The 22,677-nt window shown below is 52.5% G+C and overlaps 1 protein-coding gene across 1 annotated transcript; it reads left to right on the plus strand.

Annotated features, from left to right (window-relative positions):
• Positions 1–13,532: 13,532 nt before the first annotated feature.
• Positions 13,533–20,843, plus strand: Dll1 (delta like canonical Notch ligand 1). Its single transcript, XM_071613864.1, has 11 exons — positions 13,533–13,588; positions 13,777–14,076; positions 14,711–14,771; positions 14,998–15,255; positions 17,071–17,131; positions 17,626–17,756; positions 17,901–18,070; positions 18,179–18,395; positions 19,313–20,084; positions 20,176–20,293; positions 20,376–20,843. The coding sequence occupies exons 1-11, from the start codon at positions 13,535–13,537 to the stop codon at positions 20,379–20,381; spliced, it is 2,148 nt and encodes a 715-aa protein (XP_071469965.1). The 5' UTR covers positions 13,533–13,534; the 3' UTR covers positions 20,382–20,843.
• The last annotated feature ends 1,834 nt before the right edge of the window (positions 20,844–22,677 follow it).

Consider the following 22,677-nt stretch of genomic DNA (forward strand, 5'->3'; position numbering starts at 1 on the left):
TCTGCTTCACTTCCGTTTCCGCCCAAGTGCTTCCGCCCGGCCGTGGAAGCGGGGCGGGGCATGGACGGCCCGGACGAAATGCAGGGTGCGTGGTGCGCAGGCGCAGGGGGAGGCCACAGCGCGAGATGCGCATGTGTATGAGCGGGGGCGGGCGCGAGGTGTGTGTACGGGAGCCTTTGGCGCGGAGGGGGAAGGACGCCTCGGCCTGTTGCCCCGGCAACCATACAACTTCCGGCCTCACTTCCTCAGGCGATTAGCGGACTTCGCCATTTTTCCTTTTCTGCCCTGCAGATAGAGCGTCCTGCGGGATGGAGTGCCAGTTTGTTCTTCGTAGGCCTAGGTCTCATTGCGAGTGTCCGGAAGCCAACTTCCACGTCCCGCAGCTCGGATCCTGCGACGGTAGCGGGCCCTGGCCCGCCGCTGCACCATGCTGATCCGGGCGAGGACTCCACGCTGGCGCTTTGGAGGACGGCGCGGCCGCTGTGCCTGGTCACTGCGTCGGGTAGAGGGTGGGGGCCGCGCTCCCCCGGAACGACCCCTAGTTTCTATTCCACTCTTTTCTCTACAATCAGGAGAACGTTTGGGCATCTACATGTATGACAGGACCTTGGAAACAATGTAATTCATTTTTTAACTTATTGACACATTCCAATAATAATAGGCCAAAAGAGGATGTATATCCGACTTCCTGGACGCATACTGTGTCCTAGTAAGTCTGCTCTAAACCCTGGTGAGCTAATGAGGCTTCTGCCAGGGGAGTAAGATGTTTAGGTATCATTCTGGGATACACATTTTGTGATTTCCTTCAGAATCTCTGGCAAAGCACTTGATAGAGAACTCAAAATATAATGCCAAATTGAGGTGACACCACAGAAGCACTGAAAGATTTGTGAAGGAATCTTTCCAGCCAAGAGGCTGAGGCTTCATACTAATTTTTTTCTTCCAAGTAAAATCAACAAACAGTGCGTAGCACCCGTTGCAGACTGAGGATGGTGGCATTCCATCACAAAAGCAGGTGAAACAGCATCCAGTCTTAAGGAGTACAGATTGTGGTAGGAGACACAAACTGATGGGTGAAATGTTAGAAAACAGGTGAGACATATAGCAAGGGCCATCATGTTATGTTGAAATCTAATTTCCACAGTGATGGCATTTGGAGGTGAGGCTTTGGGAGATGATTCGGTCATGAGGGTGTAGCCTTGGAGAATAAGAGTAGGGCTCTCTCACCTTCTTTCTTCCAGGTGAGGACACAAGGAGAAGACAATCTGCAATCCAGATGGGGGCCCTCAGAGAGCCAGCCATTCTAGTTTCAGTCACCAGTCCCAGGACTGTGAGAAACCTGTTATTTCTAAACCACCCCCTCTACAGTACTTTGCATTAGCAGCCTCAGTGGACCAGGAGGGAATGAGAAACACCACAAGGAGATAGTAAAAGAATAAGTGGGTTAGGAATGACCTAAGGCAGAAGGTGCAAACCTAGGAGAGAAGGGTAAAAACCAAGTGCTATGGCCCAGCAACCAGGAAAACCATCCTCCCAAGAAACAGGAGGCTCATTCAGCAGTGGCAGGGTGTCAGGGATGACCAGAAGGCAAGGCCCACTATATTATAATTCTCAGGTACCACATAGAGTAGAACATTGCCTTACTCCTGAATGTACATAAATAACAAGGATCAACAATCACTGGAGGAAGAGAAAAATCTAAAAGTAATCAAAAAAAAATGCAAGGGGAGAAATGTTATAAAATGCTTTATAGTTGGCAGTCTCTGAAGATAATATTACAAATGAAAGAGAAGTCCACCTAGAGAACAAGAAAGACCTCCCCAAAATTAAAGAAGCAGTGAATTAATAGAAGACAGATTCAACAACACTCTTAGATGACAGAGAAAGAGCACAAGAAGATTAGAAGATAAACTCAAGGGGTCTAACATGAAAAATAGGAATTACATGAAAGGAGAATAGAGAAAATTATGAGAAGGAGATGAAGAAATGACGCAAGAAAACTTTCCAGATCTTGAAGACATTTTCTCATGGAAAGGAACCACCAAGGACCCAGCACAAAACTTACTTTGAAAGGATCCACACCAAGGTATATCATTACAAAATTTCAAAACATCAAAGAGAAAATTTATTAAAGCTTCTGGAAGGGGAAATAAAAAAGCTCACATTTAAGGCATACAAAATTACAATGGCATGGAAATTCTTTATAGAATCCCACTATAGTGCATACCTCTAATCCCAGCTATTTAGGAGGATGAGGATGAGGCATGAGGCTGGTCAAGTTCCAGACCAGCCTGGGCAACTTAGAAAGACCCTGTCTCAAAAAACAAAAAGGTCTGGGGATGTAGTTCAGTGATAAAAGGCCCCTGGGTTCAATCCCCAGTAGCAAATAAATAAAGAAAAAAATCCCAGAAAGCCAAACTGTGCTAGACCATTAACTTTAAGATTCCGAAGAAAATAATCCATTAAAATCTTAAATTCTCAGCAGAATAAAGATACTTTAAAGTATGCAAGCGCAAAAACGTTGTCTGTCAAATACCATAACTCAGAAAGCTGGTGGAGGATATTCTCCAAAATTAATAAGTCAAGAAGAAGAGTATTAAGGGCCTATAAAACAGAAGAGAAGGGGAAACCCAGGACAAAAGCTTGGAGAGTGTAGGCCTCCAGAAGAAACATCTGCAGCAAAGATGAAGCTGTGAAGCACCTCATGTGCTTGAGGTTTAAACAAGATCTTCAGAGTTTGGTGATGATCAGTAAAAGCCACACAAGAGAGCTGATGAGCAAAAATCCAGGCAAAAACTGAAACCAGCAAAAGTGGAGATGTAACTGCAGCCTGTGCCTCAGCTGTGCATGATCATCACGTGATAAGGTAGATACCGAATGGTGCATTAATGGACAAAGTACGGCCACAGCCATTTTTAAGAAAGAGGGTGACCCTAACTCTGTGTAGTCTTGGGTTTTCATTCAGGAAGTGAGGGTGCTAGAGCTAGGATCCAGAGTCCACACATTGGAAATAAAGGCCTTATAAGAAAGATCTTTTCAAAATCAGAGTAAATTCCAAGTAAGTAGCTAAGAGATAAATGTGGTGGAAGGAATTGGGAATGGGAATGTGTAGTGTGGGCAAAGACTATTTTTGTCACAAATTAAGCAGCACTATTTGAATTTTTAGATGAGTATATTTGTTAAAGGAAAATTTTAAGTTTTAACAAGTACAAATGGCACAATTAATCTGTCTACATTCTAAATTGTGATTATTAGAGTATACTACAGTGAAGGAGAGGAAAACTCAAACACTACCTCAAGGTCTTTTTCTTGGGAGACTAGAAGAAAAGTTGTACATAGAAATCAATGTGTGTGGGGGGGACTAAACCCCTCTTCCTTCGTCTCTTACTTCACATCATAGACATGCTTTCTATGCCTTAGTATATACACCCAATCTGCTCGTTAGGGAGACAATCTAAAAATAGGGAATTGAAGGTTTATATAAATAAAAGAAAAAAATAGAAAAGAACGAGGAAGAAAAAAAGCCAGGACTGAATGGGGACTAAGGGAGGGTAAAAAGTTGAAGAAAAAGATGAGAGAAATGTGGAAAAATGAAATGGTAGGGTAACAAGTTGATCCTCTCAGTATACCTATTTATTAGTGATAGTTTCATTTAGATGCTGAACTGAATTTCTTTGAATGCAACAACCACATATGCCCAATATTTATTTGGCTAACAGTTCATCTAAATGGGAAAGAAGAAATGCCACAACTGAAAATATGGTTGGTGCACATTACATGTTACCGGAGTATTTCATTGCTGATAAGAGTGGTATCTAGGAGGAAAGTGGCCATTGCTCTGTGTAAGACTTCAGAACCTTGGCAGATCTCCCAGAGTTCGGAATAGAGCTAACAGCACAGACAGCAGAGGGAGGGGCTTGGCCCTGGTGGAGCCACTCAGTCACCCACACTTAGAGCCCTTCCTTCTGATCTCATGAAATATTCTCCTTGTGAGAATCAGGGTTTTCTGTTACTTGGAGCCAAAAGTATCTTACCTGTTTCAGTTTCCACCCAAGAAAGAGCAATTCCTATAGAAGTTGTCCATAACTGTAAACAACTAGGAAATTGGACAGAAGTGTGGAATTATTGTTTTCAGATGATAGAAAATAGGAAGTAAAGATGGTGATTCCTGACCAGAAGAAAGCACAAGTGAGTCTAATGGCTGCCCTAATTTCTGCCTAGAGCAACAGAGAAAATTAACAAAAAAGGAAGGTCTGTTCTTTGACAACACACACACACACACACACACAAAATGGCTGCACTGATCATGATATTGAGGATATTGAGAAAGTGCAGGACCTATTCCTTCAGATGTCACCACAGTAGAGTAGGCTATCTGAATAACTTCAGATGAAAACAGGTTTCCTAGAACCATGCAAATCACCAGACCTGAACAAAGAAGAAATAGAAAAGCTGAGCAATCCCTGTATCGATTAAAGAAATTGAATTTGTAAGTAAAAAACTTCCCACAAAGAGAATCTCAGTTATTGATGCCCCCTTGGTGAATCCCTCATCCTTTTAAGGAAGATTCTTAATCTTGCACAAACCTTTTCAAGAAATGGAAAGGCAGAAGAGCCACCTCCAAGACATTTTATCATTTGTATTGTGGCAGACCACAGGTCCGATCTCACATTGGTCTCAAGCCCTGTGTGATCAGTAAGGCAAAACCAAAGAGGAGCCAAAGGAGCCATTCTTCCTGCCATGTCTGACCATACCCCTTGCTCTGAGTCATTTGTGGCTTCCCATTTGCCTGGACATGGCTGTTACTGAAGCCAGATTTAAAATTAGGTAATCAGTGTAGTTAGGTAAATCGGGTCTAATATCCAGTGACATCTAAAATGGAGGCCATGCTGACAATGATTCCGGGAAACACAGGACAACTCAAGGAAAGTTAATGAAGTCCCAGAAAGGCCCTAGGCCAAAGTCCACCCCAAAGAAATGTTAATGGAACCCAGGAAACAGCCCCCAACAGATTTGGAGGTAGCCCATCCCTGAGAGGTGATAAGCCCATCCCAAAAAAGTGATAATTAAGTTCTTCCTTCCCAGATTACTTGTTTGGCCCACCTGTGACCTAACCCTTCCCCCTTGCATTCCATCACCAAACCTATAAAAAGGGGAACACATTTGCCTGCCAACAGATTCCACCTTTTGGGTCCCCTTCTTCCTCCGGGAGAAGTCTTTTCTGCTGTTCTACTCTGACCTTGCCTTGGCGTGCTTTTCTGGTGTTATTCTTCAACATGGGGGAAGCAAGGACTCGTCACCGGCCAACAGCAGTAACATTACCTCCAGTGGCCTGACTTCATGTGGCTCTGAGAAGTAAGGGAGGACCTGACCTGCTGGCAGTTGATGGGGTGGTTTCTACCAACACACCCTGAGCCTGGAACCACCTCAGACAGTTCACCAGCAGGAACAGCCCCAACCACCACATCACAATGTGTGACTATTCCTGACAGACTCGCAAGTGTTCCTACTGCCTAGCAGTGCTTCAGTGCCTCCTGAAAGCACATGCAGCCCTGTGTCATTAGAATGGCTGATGAGCATGCCCAAGCCCATGTTCCTAAAAAGAAGAGAGAACATATTGCTCTTTGAAAACAAATGTTGAGGGTGACCCAGTGCTGCCCCTAGTTTCCTGATGGAAGCAGTGGAGGGAGGGGTAGGAATTTAAGACAGCAGGAAGGAAGCTGAAGTGTAAGGAATGCAAGGTTAGCAAGTATGTTTTACATTCTGAGATTAAAGAAATGTGTTGACTTGAGGTGAAAAAAGGTGCCTAAATGTGTCCCCTGCTTTTCCTCTCCAGTACTCAAGATGTTTATTGGGGTCCCTTTCTCCCAGCCCATTTACTGGAGCAGGGCTTTGCAAAGCTGGTCTCCTAGCAGCCAATGCAGAAGGCCCATTCATATGACAATGGATGGAAAGGAAAGAAAGAGCTTGGTTTGTTTAAACTGCCTCTGTCTTCATTCACAGCCTGATGTCCATGTACATTGTGACGTCCACAATGGCACTAAAGGACTCATTGTGGCTGAAAACAAATCAAAATAGAATAAGGGATGCTAAGATAAAAGAGTCCTGCAACAAAATTGCTAAAAAAAATCTAAGTCTTACATCTGAGATTTATGTTACCTTTTGGCTGTGTGGCCTATTGACCAGTGTTTATAATAACCACGAGAGTTTAATAAACAAAAAGATAAATGGGAACTTTATATACATTTTTAAAGGAACTCACACAGAAAGGGTGAGTATGCTGGGTTGCTTTGGAAGCTGTTCAATAATTATTGTTCTTTGTTTGCACAACATTTGGGGAGCCACACTCCACACTTGGTGTTTATTTTCCTTCTGATAAACACGCCCTGGCTATGCCCATGTGGCAGGCAGCACCCCATACAGTGCCCCCACCCACTACTCACCCCCTCCTGGCCTGATCCAGCCTTGGATGTTGCAGTGACCCAGCCCAATTCAGGCAACAGGTGGAAAGTTGAATAACTTCACACGTTTTTCGGTAGAGGGGGTGGGCGGGAGGCGAGGCTTTGGGGAGCCGATTTAAGGATTAGATCAGATGTTATTGCTAGTGAAAAATTAAACAGCCCGTGCTCCGGGGAGTACAGATTAATATATTTAGTGACTCTCTGCACACAAAGGCCGCTCATTGTAGCCACGTTTGAATGCCTGTGAATAGGACGGAACATATGCAGCCTGTCACCGCAGGTGCCCACATCTGTTCTTCCCCGGGCAGATGCTCACAGAAAAGGGGAGGTGGGGGAGGCCAGGGAAGGACAGCGCACTGGAAAGCGTCCACGGTCGCCTTGTCAGGGCTCTTCCATAGTGGCCTTGGGCGATGGCCTGCCTAGTGAGGACACTCCTGGGGAGGCCGGGAGGAAACTGAAACGCATGTGTGGGACCATCCCTGCCTGGGGAGTGACCCAGAGGAATCCCAGGGGCCCAGTTAGGCCCTTTGGCGCAGGCCACCTTTCGGGGTTTTTAGGTCCTCTGTGGGCCTGGGCTTTAACCACCACCCCAACAGCGTGAGAGATTGATGGGACTCCCTGGGAATGGGGACGACAGGTGCCCACGACCTCCCCAGGGTAGGGGCACATACCGGGGGAGCGTAGGGCTTCGCTCCTACGACCCTCTCAACGCCTTTTCCTTTCTCGGCGTCGTCTTTTTACATAGTCACAGGCTTGCCATTTCCAGGTGTGAGGCCTCGACCCCTGATGGAGTAGTGAAAGGGGCTGCCACGCGTCCCACAGATGCCCAGGCCGAGGCCTGACCATGCTGGCCCGGGCGAGAAGCCCACCCGCGGGGGCGGCCGCAGCACTCGTGGAGTCTGCCCCTCTGGGGCGCAAGGTTTGCGCGGAGAGCTCACCCAGGGCGCCAGACTGTCGGCGCTTGCCACCCCGACGTCTCACAGCCGGCCCTACCCGGCTGCATCAGCGAGGTAGGGCGAGGGCCGGGGAGCGGCCTGGTAGAACGGCCCTGACTTGGGCTTTAGGCGCTCGGAGGCCCCGAAACTCGCGCGTGCGCAACCCCTTCGGTGGCCAGGGATGACCAAGGCTTGAGCCCCAGCTTCCGCACTGGCGCCCTCCCAGCACCCGCCCGGCGCCTCCGCCTCCTTCAGGAAGCCCTCGGGGCGTCGGCTCCCCGTCGCGAGGCTCCGGGTCCGGCCCGTACCAAACCGAAAGCAGCCTCTCCCGGGGCCATAGGAGCCACCCGACGCCCCCACCCCCATCCCGTTCGGCTCGGCACACGCGGTGACAGAGTTCGCTGGGGCAGTGCAGCCTCGCGCGGGAGGCTGCGCGCAGCTGCCGCGGTAATCTGATCCCAGGACAAAGGCGCGCCCGCCGGTGCCGCGGCCGCAGGTAAACACACGCTTTGTCATGGAGATGAGCGCAGGACAGCCCGGAGCAGATGACCCGCGGTTCGGAGGAAGGAGCGGCGGGCGGGGCCTGGAGGGGCAGCGAGCCGGGGCGATCTGTCATCTGCGCCCGGGCCGCCAGCTGAGCCACGCGACTCGCCCTTTCTCATGCAGATCAGCACATGCCTTTGCAACTTCCGCGGACCTGCAGCCCCCACTCGCGGTCCACGCACGCAGAGTGGGAGTCTCCGGCGCACAGTGTGCTCGGTCTACCGACCTGTACGAAAACCAGACCATCCAGTGAATTGGGCATTCCTTCTTTTTCACAATACGGCTGCCTCTCCCATTAAAAAATAAAAATTAAAAAAAAAAATAATAAAAAGTCGTGACATGCCGTGACCCCACCGCACAGGGGAAGTTGGCGGTTGATCCACTCTGGAGGCCGCCACCGAACCCCTCCAAACGCGGCCACTCGAGGCCAGCCTCACCTGCACCTGAGGATCAGCGCGAGCAAAGTCTCCAGTCTAAATAGACCGGGAGCCCAGTTAGGCTGGGATGAGTGGATGCCCAGGTTAGAAGGCGAGGGCCAGACAGAACTGCAGTCAGGTGTAAACATAGGTTATACATGCAGGTGGGTGTGGCAGTTAAAGGAGACGCTAGAAGTGTGTCCAAAGACACCTAAGGATGAGGAGTTGGGCACTACCAGAGCGGCTGTGTGGGGGAGAGGTTTGCCACCAGGCCCTCTGGCTACCAGTGTCTCAAGCATGCAGCGGGAGTCCTCCGCTATTTTAACTGCTTTGAGATTCCACAACTGTGGCTGAGAGAGAATGGGCAGAAGGGGTGTCGGTGAGATGTGACACTAATGCTAATTAATAAACAGGCTTTCCTCCTCCCCCCCCTCCTCCTCCTCCTTTTCTTCCTCTTCCTCTTCTTTCTTCTTCAGGCAAGATGGAATGTTTGATCAACACCAGATTTGCTGCCTGGAAGTTTTTTTTTTTTTTTTTTTTTTTTTTTTTTATCTTGTTGTTTTGAACAAGGACCCTGATTCTTCTTGGGAATAAGAGAACCTCTCTGTTGGGTATACAGCATTCACTTGGTCTGAGAAAACACAAACCCCACTCAAGTCTCCAGACTTGTTTACACAGAACACTGAACCTGCACTAGGTGGAATCTAAGCTTGTTTGGGATGTTCCTTGCAATCTGCCCAGACCCTGGGCACATACTTTGGGAGTTAAGCCTTTCTTGGGTGAAGGGGACTGGAATTGGGTGATCACAGTTTTAGGTCACACACTGCTGAGGATGGACATACCTAATTGGATAAAATGATGAACAGGAACTTTTATTCCCCGGTGAAGAAAATAATCTCTATGGAACAGAGAACTGAGGTGTGTTGTGACCATGGTTCTGACTGGCACCCAATCCAGCCTCCCCTCCACACTGGAGTTATTCAGACCACAGGACCCCCACCAGGCAGCAGAGTCCCCTGCCCGCCACCCCCCCCCCGCCCCTGTGTCTGATGTAAGCCCTAATGAGCCTCACTTTGTACAGTAAATTTGCTGAGACATCAAAAAGTATTTAAAAGGAAGTTTTCTGCATTCTCCTAACGAGCAAGGTGAGGATTTATGGTGGATGGGGGGGAGGGAATCTGGTGGCAAGGGCTGACACTGCGGCAAGTCTATTTAACACACTCGAGCTTAAGCTCCCTCCTGCATTTGGGGGGTTCAGAGTACTTGGTTGTGGGAGTACAGAGACATGCAGCTAGGGAGTGAAAAAACGCCATTTGGTTTGGAGCAGATGGCTGGCTAGGGGGCTGATGGCGTCTAAAGGCGTGTCATCCCCCTCCAGCTCGAATCCCTAAGGGCTCCCCTTGTCTTCCCAATCAATGAAAATTAAAGTGCAAAGAAAGGATGAATAGTTGGACCTCGAGTCTCTCCTTTGTTCACCCCAGCTACTGGTGCGCAGGAGTTAAACTACAACAGGCTCCTATAGAAACGCTGAAGTTAAACAGTCTCCCCGTTAGCTAGCTCAGCCTTTAAAAGAGAGGGGAAGAGGAACCAATTTGGGTTGCAGGACAGAAAAAAAGGTAGAGAAGAAAAAGGGGTGAAGGAGGAAGAAAAAGAGTAAGAGGAGGAAAAAGAAGAGGAAAAGAGAAAGAAAAGGGAGAAGAAGAGCAGGAGGAGGAGGGAGGAGAAGAAAAGGGCTTTCTGCTTGATTTCCTCAATACAGAATCGCGTGGCATAAATTAAGTTGGGAAAGAATGAACGCTTTGGGCAGGATTCTGATGGATTTTACGATGCCTTTCAGTTCCGCTTTGCCGCTGTAATCGAGAAATCTGTGCTATGTCAATTTAACAAATACTTGATACTAAGGGGGGTTTGTTAAAGATTTGGGGCAAGTCTTTTCTCTCTCAAGGTTTAAGCCCTTGCGCGTGGAACTTTTTATTTCCAGTTTTCTAAACAGGCATTCAAATGAGACTGTTTTCCATTTCCATTTTCTAATTAAAAGGTTCCTGATATTTCATTTCTTCCTGAGATCTGTGCTCAGTCTTCCAAGCATCCAGGATTCTGCATTCTGATCTCGAATTCCTTTCTTGGTTTGCATCTCCCCTGCTCTGGGAATTCTCTCACCTACCTACCCCCTCACCCCCCAGCATAGGGAACAGCTTCTGAGCCCCAGGGATCAGAGATCTCTCTGTTTCTGAGGAAACATCAACCTAGTCAAAAAGGGATGCTGACACTAGGTGGCAAAATTAAATTAGTATTCAAGCTGGCCCAGTCTTGTGATGATGTAGCAAGTCCCTACAGAGTTTGCAGAGGACAGGGACACTGGGTTTGCCTCTGTCCTGGGGATGGCAATATCTTTTGAAGCTTCCATTTGTTCTACATCACACAGTAGGAGATTCTTAGTGGGGCCCAAGGCTGCCTTTCTCACCTCAGCCTTAAATACCCTGTGCACATGGTGTTTGGTCAACTCTGGTTTTCTATGAGGCAGAGTTGGAAAGTATAAAGTGAAATCTCTTGTTTATCCTGAAATTTTACAGGTACTTGGGAAACAAGGTAGCCAGGACAGGCTGGGTGACTTGAAATGAATGATTCCAGCTGCCTGACAGCCAGAGGAACAAACTGTTCAGTCCTGTTGCTTTGCTGGGTTTTAGAGGACTCCCTTTTTGTATTTTTGTGATGTGTATGAGGACCTGGATGACAGTGAAACTGCCAGGACAGTGCAGGTCCTCACCATGGGGCTGAAACACCTACAACAGGAGACTGCCAGGCCCACTCTGGTGGTTGCCATACAATCAGAGGGACAGTCACTCCAGCACTTCTCTAAGAAGGAGCAGTCAGGGAGAAAAAGTGGCAACGTGCCTGCCGAGCACAAAACCAGAAGAGTTTCCAAAGAAGTCTATGCCTGCACTTACTCCTGCTTGGCTCCTGTAAGTAGGAGAGTAGTTTAGGTGATTCATTGTGATACGTGTGTTCTCGGCCCTCCCAACAAACTCATTTCCCTCAAAAAAAGAAAAGAAAAAGAAAACAAAAGTTCTAGTGTCTGATGGACGTGTAAAAACCTAATAAGGTGACGGTTGTGTAAAGGTTGTGGGCTGGGGGGCCGGGCTGGAGGGGCCTTTGGAACATGTGCCGGACATTGTTGCAGAGGCCGTGGCGCGCGCGGAGGGGAGCTCTTTCTCTCGTATTGTGCAGGGAGCAGGTGCTGTCTGCATTACCATACAGCTGAGCGCACAAAGAGCCACTGATTCAGCTTCGCACAATAACAGACTGCCTTAATGACAGCCACGCGAACGACACACACCAAACTCACTTTTACCAAGCGGAGGGAGGCTAAGGGGGGAATACCCAGGAAAGAGGGGCCCAAGATCCAGGGAAGGTGGTGGCGCCCGAAAATCGACCGGGGGAGGATGTGTGTGCACTGGGGAGAGGGTAGTTTAAGGCTTCGGGTTCTCCGGGCTCCAGGGACGCGTGGCCGGGATAGGGACCCTCATCCCAGTTGTAGAGGACCATGCCCGGACTCCAGGGGGCGGGGACGCCCGAGTCTCCGGGGGCGCCCCGGCCGTGCGCGCCGGATCTACGTTTCCCGAGGCGCAGTATCCATCTCCGCCGGGAGGTGTATCGGTGTCTGACCTCCCAAACTTCCCGAAACTGACGCCGGGCTCCCGCCACCCTTGGCCCCCAGCTCCGCCCGCCCCTTTCCTACAGTGCCCCCTCCCCTGCCCCCGCCCCGCCCCGCCCTGAAGACTCCTCCTTTGGAAGCGCCAGCCGCGAAGGAAGGGCGACCGACCGAGAACGCTGGACTCCAGCCTCATTCCACGCGCCCTCGGAGCCCCCTTGGCGCAGCGGGCCGAGGAGGCCAGGCGGCGGGCGCCGCGGCGCAGAGCGTTCCTGAGGCGGTGGCCGGCGCGCTAGGAGGGCGGTTGGCGGCGGGCGGCCAGCGCGGGCCGCCCCCGAGGGCCGCCGAGGGTCTGAGCGTCTGCGGCCCAGAGGGTGCGGAGGGGGACGGGGCGGCGGCTCTAGCTCCGGGAGCAGAGGGGATCCTTGCCGCGAACATTTTGCAGGAATGTAAATGAGTGCGTTTTGTGCAGTGAGGGAGGAAGGCGGAGGGGGCGGGGGCAGGGAAGGACGGGGGGGGGCGGGGAGGGTGGGGGCGGGGAGGAGGGTTGCACATTTTACAGCTCACTGACCATTTGGCGATCCATTGAGAGGAGGGTTTGGAAAAGTGGCTCCTTTGTGACAGCTCTCGCCAGATTGGGGGGCCGTTCATTTGCATCTCATTAGCCATGCGGGCGGCCGGCGGAATATAAGGGCGGCAGGCGCCGGCCAGAGCCAGATCCTCGGCGCGCACCCGTGGAGAACCGGCCCAGCCGAGGGCAGGTCGCCTGGAGAGGACTGGCAGCCGCAAGGAGCCTCCCACATCCCGGGCCTTGGTTTCTGCGCGCGTTTACTTGGATGGCATTGGCTGGATTCTTCGGGAAGACGCGAGTCTTTGCGGTGGCGCAGGAGATTCGGGTCCACAGCACTACCGTAGCGACCGCCGCCGCCGAGTGACACCCGGCCGCGAACGCAGGGCGCGCGCCGCGCACCCGCCCGCCACCGCTGACCGTCTGCTCCGCGCGCCCTGCGGGGCCCCGGATTATCGCCTCGCTCGTGGGATTTCCAGACCGCCGCTTTCTAATCGGCCTCCGAAGGAAGCCTCTGTAGCTCTCTTGGGAATTAAGCTGACTATCTGGACGTTTCCCTTCTCTCTCTATCCTTCCTTCCTTCCCTCCCTCTCTCGCTCTTTCCATCTCTCTTCTTTCTTTCCTGCGAAGAGGATTAAGACAAAACCAGGAAGCCGGCGACCCTCACCTACTCGTGGATTGGAAGAGAGGAGAAAAAGGAAAGTTGCGGCTCCCGTCTCGACAGGGAGCCCTTTCTCTCGCCCATCGGGGAGCTGCGGGCAGCTATCGAGGGCGGATCTACGGAACCGCAGCCTCTGAAAGAGCAGAGAACACCGCTGAAGCCAGGCGTCTTGGTCGTCCCAACTGAAGCAAAGCGGGGCTGCTTTCCTGCCCGCGCTCCTTGGGCACAGTGGCCCTCCTGGCCACCCCCGCCCTTTGGAGAAGAGGAGAGTAGGAGGGCGACGGCGTCCAGGGGGACCATGGGCCGTCGAAGTGCGCTGGCCCTAGCTGTAGTGTCCGCCCTGCTGTGTCAGGTAGGCAGTCGGGCGGGGCTGCAGCGTGGTGGAGGGCGGGGAGTCGATGAGCGGCATCTGGCCGCTGAAAGTGCGCCCCGTGAGCGAGCGAGGCACCTCGCTGACGCTCCGGATAGGGCGCTAGGCGCGCTGGCCCCTGCGCCCAGACCGCCAGCGCCGGCCGCGTCCTCAAGCCCTCCCCCTCGCAGGTCTGGAGCTCGGGCGTCTTTGAGCTGAAGCTACAGGAGTTCGTCAACAAGAAGGGGCTGCTGGGGAATCGCAATTGCTGCCGCGGGGGCGCTGGCCCGCCATGCGCGTGCAGGACCTTCTTCCGCGTGTGCCTCAAGCACTACCAAGCCAGCGTGTCCCCCGAGCCGCCCTGCACCTACGGCAGCGCAGTCACACCGGTGTTGGGCGTTGATTCCTTCAGCTTGCCCGACGGCGAGGACGCCGGAGCCGACGCTGCTTTCAGTAACCCCATCCGCTTCCCCTTTGGCTTCACCTGGCCGGTGAGTGCCGCACCTGCGCGCGCGGGGCTGGATGGACGGAGGGAGGAGCGGGCGGACGCAGGCTCCACGACAGGCAGGTGGCCTCGCTTGAGGCCTAGACTCCTCCTTTCAATGCCGCGGCCAAGATGCAGGGTGTCACCCTGCTGGGCCAGCAGGGGACACCGAGGACCACAACCGTTTTAAGGACCCGGACATTTTGCATGATCTATCTCGCCAATGGAAGGAACCTCTTAACAGTGGGAAAGTTCTGGTGCCCCTGTCCCAGGCCCGCTAGTTGTCATTACCCACTCAGTGACAGCCCCCACCCTCAAGGTCCCCTCCCCGGAAGACGAATGACAGCTGCCCTCTGGCCTGGTCCACCACCCCACCCCACCTGCTCACACACTCTTTTTTTAAACATAATATCCTGTACTAACAGGCTGAAAAAATGCATCAGGAAATCACTCTTTTAAAAAGTTTTCATTTCCTTAAGGAAGGTGAGAGCAGGCAGAGATGTGGAGCCCTTCCCTGAGTGCCCCACACAGAACTGGGCCATCAGGCCTTTTTCCTGACCTGCTTTGTCTGCAATGACTTTGATTAGGGGGAAAAAAATCCAGAAATCTGGTTTATTTTATATCCCTCTCCTTTCTCCCAGGGCACCTTCTCTCTGATCATTGAAGCCCTGCACACAGACTCTCCTGATGACCTAGCAACAGGTAAGACCAAAACCCAGACCCCAAAACTACAGATGCTTCCCCTGCTTGATACGTGTTTGACATCACTTACCTCCCGCGTCTGATGACTTTCCTACTGCAGGTGCCCCAGAGTGCAGGGTGGAGGGGCCTTGGTCTTCCCACTGAGCACCTCTGCCCCCTCCCCTTGGTCTCAAGCTTCTGGGTTCTTGGTCAGAACTGACAAAAACATCTCTCCCCCACCTCCCAGAAAACCCAGAAAGGCTCATCAGCCGCCTGGCCACACAGAGGCACCTGACGGTGGGCGAGGAGTGGTCTCAGGACCTGCATAGCAGTGGCCGCACAGATCTCAAGTACTCCTACCGCTTCGTATGCGATGAGCACTACTATGGGGAGGGCTGCTCTGTGTTTTGCCGCCCGCGGGACGATGCCTTCGGCCACTTCACCTGTGGGGAGAGAGGGGAGAAGGTGTGCAACCCCGGCTGGAAGGGCCAGTACTGCACAGAACGTGAGTCCTCCAGGAGGCCATTTCTACTTTTAGAGACTATTCATGAGCCTCCAGAGTTCTGGATTTAGAGGGGACTATAGAGATATTCTGGGGGGAAACTGAGGCCCATGGGGCAGAATTGCCTTGCTAAAGCGATACAACAAGTTAGGGTCAACTCAGGCAGTTTAACATTCAAGACAGTGTTAACCTCCCACAGGAAGCTGCTTTTCTTCTGAGGGAGGAGCTGGAGACAGGGCCAGGGGTCAGGAAGCAAGGCTGTGCTCCCCCAGGGTGTGTGCACTGGAGAGGGAGGGGAGGAAGGAAGGGAGGAACAGAGAGCCAGTTTGTTGGGCATGCTTTCCACCAAGCCCTCCTTGCTATGACAGTGCCTCGTTGGGAAGTGCCCTTTCCTCCCTGGAGTTGGAGTGCTTGACCTGTGTACAGAGCAAGCCATCTGCAAGGTCCCCTACAACTCGCACCATTCTTGCTATCCAGAGGGGTCTTTACTCCTGTGATCTGTGGACAGTGCGGGAGTGTGGGTTGAGGTTGGCCTGCCAGGCTTCATAAGTGAGAGGTGTCTGTGCCCTGTCTTGTCTGAGTGCTGCCACCCTGTTTGCAAAGAATATGTAGGTACTGATGTCCAATGTGCCCTGGCAGGCAGGGGGGCCAGGGCCACAGTGGGGGACCCCTTGGCTCTGGATCATCTGGACTTCAGTGGGCCTCTCTTCAGCTTTGAGGCACTTCTGGGGCTCACCACTCCAGCCCATTGGCATATGAGCTGCCCAGATCCCCAACCTTTTGAACTTTCATTCTCCTGCCCTAAAGCAAGTAGACTTTGAACTCTGAGGCCCAGAACCTCTTGGGAGTGGAAGGGAGAGTACAGTTTCTCAGCTTTGATTTGTGCCTAAAGTAGGGGGTGTTCAGTGGGTGCCTAAATGTCCTTATTGCTTAGTTTCCCATCTCATGAAGTGTTCCCGAACTCCTTTTAAGCCCCGCCTTGGCCTGAGCTGAATCTGTTTTCTTAAGAACTGGCAGAGCTGCTCATTAATGAGTTTCATAACTGGGGAACGGAGCCAGCTCAAAGCCTCAGCCCACCCTGCCTCGGGTGCCTCTGGCCTTCTGGACTGCCTCCCACCCTAGCTTCCTCTCTTTTCCTCAGTGATTCTGGGGGAGTCAGAAACCTAAACTTTTTTCTTCTTATTCAAACACTGGAGTCTCCTCACCACCTCACGCGTGCCATAGATTAGATCTCCCTGGGTTAGGCAGCAGGGACTTTGCCTGCTCCCATTGGTAGAGGGGTGTCTGTGTGTGTGTGTGTGTGTGTGTATGTATGTATGTGCACGGCACCCGTGTGCACATGCTAGGACTGTGGGGGGGGGCGCGGGTGGGGGGCGGCATTGTTGCACTGGGGCAGCTGCCGGGAGGGCAGAGACAATGGAGCAGCTGTTCTGCCCTGGCACCCTGCACACCAGCTGTCCACTCTTATCTGCACACACACTTTCTGGGATATTAAGAGGTGGAGCTTTGTGCATAGAATTGGGAAGTGGGGGAGGAGGAGGGGGAAGACTTCTGACCCTCTCTTAGAAGAAAAGGGGATGGGGTGGGGGGTGGGGGCTTCCGAGACCCTTTTGTCCTCCAGCCACTGTGTTAAAAAGAATGCTCATCCCAGGGCTAAGTAAAGTCCAAAGCAGCCAGCCAGGATGGGCCAATGCTCCACAGCCTGGGATCCACTCAGCTGGGACACACAGATAGGGCCCTGGCTGTTATGCCCCAACCTGCAGTGATGCCCTGGAGGCCCTGTTGGGGGGCTCAGCCTGTGCTTTTATCTGCCTGCAGCAATCTGCCTGCCAGGGTGTGATGAGCAGCATGGATTTTGTGACAAGCCAGGGGAATGCAAGTAAGTTTGCAGAAGTCGTTTCTCACTTTTTCTTATTATGCTTTATACATGGAGTATTTGTAAAGCATCCTCAGGTGGTTACTTGAAGAATTGGTAAGATGAGTTGAGTGGCGGGGGGGGGGGGCGGGTAATTGGAGTTTTTATCTAATAAAGTTTTGGGAATGTTTAAGGGAAGAGGTTTGCCATTCATCTAAGTTTCTAATCATTATGACAATGTACAGGCAGCAGTTTAAAATAAGTTAGTACAAAAGACCATCCATCCTCAAACCTTGCTGCATGTTAGAATCACCTAGGGCCCTTTAAGAGGCCAGTGCAGGGTACCTTGTGCCTGTCTTCAGAATTCTGAGGCAGAACCAGCTCAGGGTGTCAAGCTGCCACAGTGACCTAGTTGAGAACCAGGGATTTGTTGGTGCCAAAAATGATTTCTAATGCATGTTGTTATGGATCCAGGAATGGCTAGTATCCCTCTGACTGTATTATGCTTCTTTTCTAAGGTGCAGAGTGGGCTGGCAGGGCCGGTACTGTGACCAGTGCATCCGATACCCAGGCTGCCTCCATGGCACCTGCCAGCAGCCTTGGCAGTGTAACTGCCAGGAAGGCTGGGGGGGCCTTTTCTGCAACCAGGGTAAGCCCCCTCTCCCAAGGCTGCCTGGTCCCCTCCCGAGCAGCCCTGGACTTGCCTGGATCTTTGGCCCCTGGAAAAATAACGTCTTCCTGCTTTTGACGCTGGGCTTCCTCTCCCTGCCTTTTCCTGTCTCTCATCTGGCAGACCTGAACTACTGCACACACCACAAACCCTGCAAGAACGGGGCCACCTGCACCAACACAGGCCAGGGGAGTTACACATGCTCCTGTCGACCTGGGTACATGGGTGCCACTTGTGAGCTGGAGATGGATGAGTGCGACCCCAGCCCCTGCAAGAATGGAGGAAGCTGCATGGTGAGTGGACACCGTGGTGTCCTACCTGAAGCTGGGAGCCCCAGTTTGAAACAGGGTGTGAGTTTTTTGGAGTGCCTTTGGAAAGCCCTCTTTGACTCCTTCGTGCAGGACCTGGAGAATGGCTACTCCTGCACCTGCCCTCCCGGCTTCTACGGCAGAATCTGTGAGCTGAGTGCCATGACCTGTGCAGATGGTCCCTGCTTCAACGGGGGGCGCTGCTCAGACAATCCTGAAGGGGGCTACACCTGCCGCTGCCCTGGGGGTTACTCTGGCTTCAACTGCGAGAAGAAGATGGATCACTGCAGCTCTTCACCCTGCTCTAATGGTGAGGGACTACAGTGGCTCAGACTGTCCAGTGCAGCACTTAGGGAACTCCTGTGGGCCTCATTTCAAATGGCCACAACACCTTGTGAGCTGCCTTGAGTTCCTTGAGCCTGAACGTATCCAGACACCCTCAGCAGGAGCTTGCTCTTGGGTCTACCCTCGGGGGAAAACCTGGGCTGTAAGACAGTGCTTAACCAGGATCAGCCCTGCTCAGGGGCAGGGGACTGTCCCCAGAGCAGCAGATCATGTTGCCAGGAGCACAGCAGTATTGCTTTTGGAAGGGAGCCCAGTCCCCTGGCTCAGCAGGGGCAGTGGTCTGGGGCCTTAGTATGTGAGGAGGGCTGTTCTGTGGACCCAGAGCCTCTGGCTATGAGTGCGGGCAGGATACCTGAGGCAGATTCGGAGACTAAACTAGGGCCCCACGGTCGCCTCTCCCTCCACCCTTCCTTTCTGTCCTCCTCCCTTCTTTCCTCCCTCCTTCCTTCCTTCTCCCTCCCTCCATTCCTCTTCTCTCCTTTCCTCCCTTCTTCAGTCCTTCCTCTTTTCTCCCTCCTCCCCACCCCTCCCTCCTTCCTCCTTCCCTGCTTCCCTTCTTTCTCCTTCCTCCTCTTCCTCTTCCTCCTCCCTCTCCCCCTCCTCCTCTCTGTCCCCCCTCCCTCCCTACTTCACTCTTGCACTAACAGTGTAGCAGTAGGCAGCCATGGTGCCCCCTTCAGCCTAGTTTCCCCATTAGAAACCTGGCTCCAGTGTGTCCTTTGTGGGCACAGTGGCGAAGGTTAGTGTAGTAGCCAGGAACTTCTAGCATGTTGGACTTCCCCTAGATTCCTTCCCACAGGCCCTGAGCTGTCTCGGTTTCTCTGCCGTCTTTCGGTGAGCCTTGTTCTTGTGGACACAGGCAAGATGCTCCCTGTGTTCCAGGTGCCAAGTGTGTGGACCTCGGGGATGCCTATCTGTGCCGCTGCCATGCAGGCTTTTCCGGGAGGCACTGTGAGGACAACGTGGACGACTGTGCCTCCTCCCCGTGTGCGCATGGGGGCACCTGCCGGGATGGGGTGAATGACTACTCCTGCACCTGTCCCCCTGGCTACACGGGCAGGAACTGCAGCGCCCCTGTGAGCAGGTGCGAGCACATGCCGTGCCACAACGGGGCCACCTGCCACGAGAGGGGCCCGCGCTACATGTGCGAGTGCGCCCAGGGCTACGGGGGTCCCAACTGCCAGTTCCTGCTCCCTGAGCCACCCGGCCCCATGGTGAAGTACGAGGGTGGGCCCTTCCCCTGGGTGGCTGTGTGTGCCGGAGTCGTCCTGGTCCTCATGCTGCTGCTGGGCTGCGCTGCTGTGGTGGTCTGTGTCCGGCTGAGGCTGCAGAAACAGCGACCGCCAGCTGACCCCTGCCGGGGGGAGACGGAAACCATGAATAACCTGGCCAGCTGCCAGCGCGAGAAGGACGTCTCGGTCAGCGTCATCGGGGCCACGCAGATTAAGAACACCAACAAGAAGGCCGACTTCCAGGGGGATGGCGCGGACAAGAATGGTTTCAAGGCCCGGTACCCTGCGGTGGACTATAACCTCGTGCAGGACCTCAAGGGCGAAGAAGCTGCAGGCAGGGATGCGCACAGCAAGCGAGATGCCAAGTGCCAGCCTCAGGGCTCCACAGGGGAGGAGAAGGGCACAGTGGCCACACTCAGGGGGTGCGTGCTGCTGCCGGCGGAGGGTGGAGAGCGGGTGGCCGGTCCTGGCCTGTCCCCTCCCATTGTCACTGCTCTGCGGTTTCCCTTTCAGGGGAGAAGCACCTGAGAGGAAAAGGCCAGAGTCCCTCCACTCCACCTCGAAGGACACCAAGTACCAGTCGGTGTACGTCATATCAGACGAGAAGGACGAGTGCGTCATAGCAACTGAGGTGAGTGTGCGCGTGCGCGTGCGTCCGGGCTGGCGGGTGGGGCCTGCGCGCCTCCTGCTGCTCATGCTCTGCCCGGCCCTAGGTGTAAGCTGGAAGATGCGGCAAGATTCCCGTTCCTCTAAAGTAGACACGATTCCAAGGATATGTGCCCCCACGAATGCTGCTGAAAGAGAGGAGCCCACGGCTGCTGCAGAGGCGAGGCCCGCGCACTGCCCGCTGGGACCCTTCCGTTGCACTATGGACAGTTGCTTTTAAAGAGAATATATTTAAGCTAGCGGGCTCCGTCCCTGCTGAGAAGCATGCACTGCCACGTATAGGTCTGAGGTTCTTATGAGCCGATTTGTTCCCGACTAGAAACACAAACTGCCTTTACTGTACTTTTTGATACTGAGATGTGTTTTTTCTAGATGGAAAAATGTGTGTTATTTTTTGGATTTGTAAAAATATTTTTCACAATATCTGTAAAGCTTGAGTATTTTGTGATGTTTGTTTTTTATAATTTAAATTTTGGTAAATATGTACAGAGGCACTTCGGGTCTATGTGACTATATTTTTTTGTATATAAATGTATTTATGGAATATTGTGCAAATGTTATTTGAGTTTGTTTTTTTACTGTTTTGTTAATGAAGAAATTGCTTTTTAAAATATTTTTCCAAAATAAATACTACGAATGACAATGTGCAGGTGTGGGTCCCTGCTTTTGCCTTGTCTGGGGCATCCTCCTCCCATGCTCACTGCACAAGGCCCCTGGGTCTCTTGTAGAGTCCTTGCCTGGCTCTGGGTCCCTGGAGAGCCTGTTTTCTGCCTCTACCTGGGGCTCCTGCAGCCCTGGCCAGGGCAGCTGCCCATGCTTCTCGATGCCATGTTTGGTCAGTACTTAGGAATTTCTGAGGCTCAGCTATTTCCTCTGAATCTTATTTTTTAAAAGATGAATAAGACTTTGTTTAAGGTCTGGCAGCCATGAAGCACTTTTATATTGCATGACAGGGCTTTTTGCCTTAGAATAATAGTCATGTGTGACTTTAGTTGCCTCCAAAAGGTGTTGCTTTCTGTGGAAATGCTGTCAGAGTGCAGTAGATAATAGCAATAAACCCACTCTTTACTGAGTAGCTCCTGTGTACAGGTCCCTATCAACCCAGTGACTGGTCTTGCCTGCAGTGTCACTGGACAGGTCACAGGTGGGGTGTTCAAGCTCTGAGGAGAGTTCCTGGCTGGGTTGTGTCACCCAGAGTAGGCAGTCTAGCCAGACCCGCACTGAACTATCATCTGTCAGGAACTCAGCTTCTTCTTGCCCACAAGTTCCTGAAGACTTCACAGATGTCAGATCTGGTGTGACTTTGAGTCTGAGAGTGTGGTATGGATTGTGACTCAGACAACCAGTCCACACTGGGAAAGTGGCTTATTTGTGGTGCCCTAAGGATGCAGGCATCAGGATGGCACCTTCCCAACCTTATCAGTGGGATGGAAGAGGCAAGCCAGCCCATGTCTCCTCTTCTGTATGAAACAACCCAATCAGGGCCCAGGAGAGTCGATGCCGACAACAGAGAGGGACCAAGCCCAGCACGGAGCCCAAAGTGCCCATGCTGCTTCTGTTTCCAAGATGGACCCCAGCACTGTCCCGACCCTGTGACCAGCTCAGCTGTTGTTTAGGAGGAATGCTCAGTGATGAGAACCTCTGATGACTGACTTTGCCCTCCCAAGAAGCAGGGGCAGGACCTAGGACCCCACTTTTGCTCTCTCCCCTTGCTCACTTCTGGGGAGGGCAGGGTGACCTCTGTGTTGCTGTGCCCAGGAAAGTTTGCGCTCACTACCCCAGACCACTGATAGTCCCACTCTCCCCTTGGGAAGTAGTCAGACTGGGGCATGAGTCTAAGGCTCACCTGTGTCAGGAGTACCCACCCTGCTGTGTCTCCTACAGCTCACTCTGTGAAGGTTACTCTCACTTTCCTCTTCCTGGGCTTGTCCTGCCATCAGGGAAAGGCTTATCTTTCATCCGGGAAGCAGGACAGAGCACCTTCTCTTTTCCTCAGTGTTTCACTCAGAGCTCAGTGGGGAACACATGGGGCCCTGGTAGAAACAGCCACAAGGAAACACAGACATGTGTGGGCCCGTGGTGACTCGCTGGGCCGGCGACGCCCAGCCATGGCTTGCCTCTGGCTACCTCTTTAAGGCAGGCATCTCCCCAGGCATGCAGTAGGAATGAGGAAGGAGGAGCCACAGGCACACCTAGGTGGTGAGGTGGCAGGAGGTGGAAAGAACAGGTCCCCTCCATGGGAGTGAGCTTCAGCCCAAGCGCCTGCCGAGCTGAGACAGGTGGGCATCCAGCCCACTCCCACCAGTGAGATGAAGGCTGAGGTGGCAGGAGCGGCTGGCCTCCGAGTTC

The sequence above is a fragment of the Marmota flaviventris genome, chromosome 6 (assembly GCF_047511675.1).
Source record: "Marmota flaviventris isolate mMarFla1 chromosome 6, mMarFla1.hap1, whole genome shotgun sequence".
Taxonomy (NCBI): Eukaryota; Metazoa; Chordata; class Mammalia; order Rodentia; family Sciuridae; genus Marmota; species Marmota flaviventris.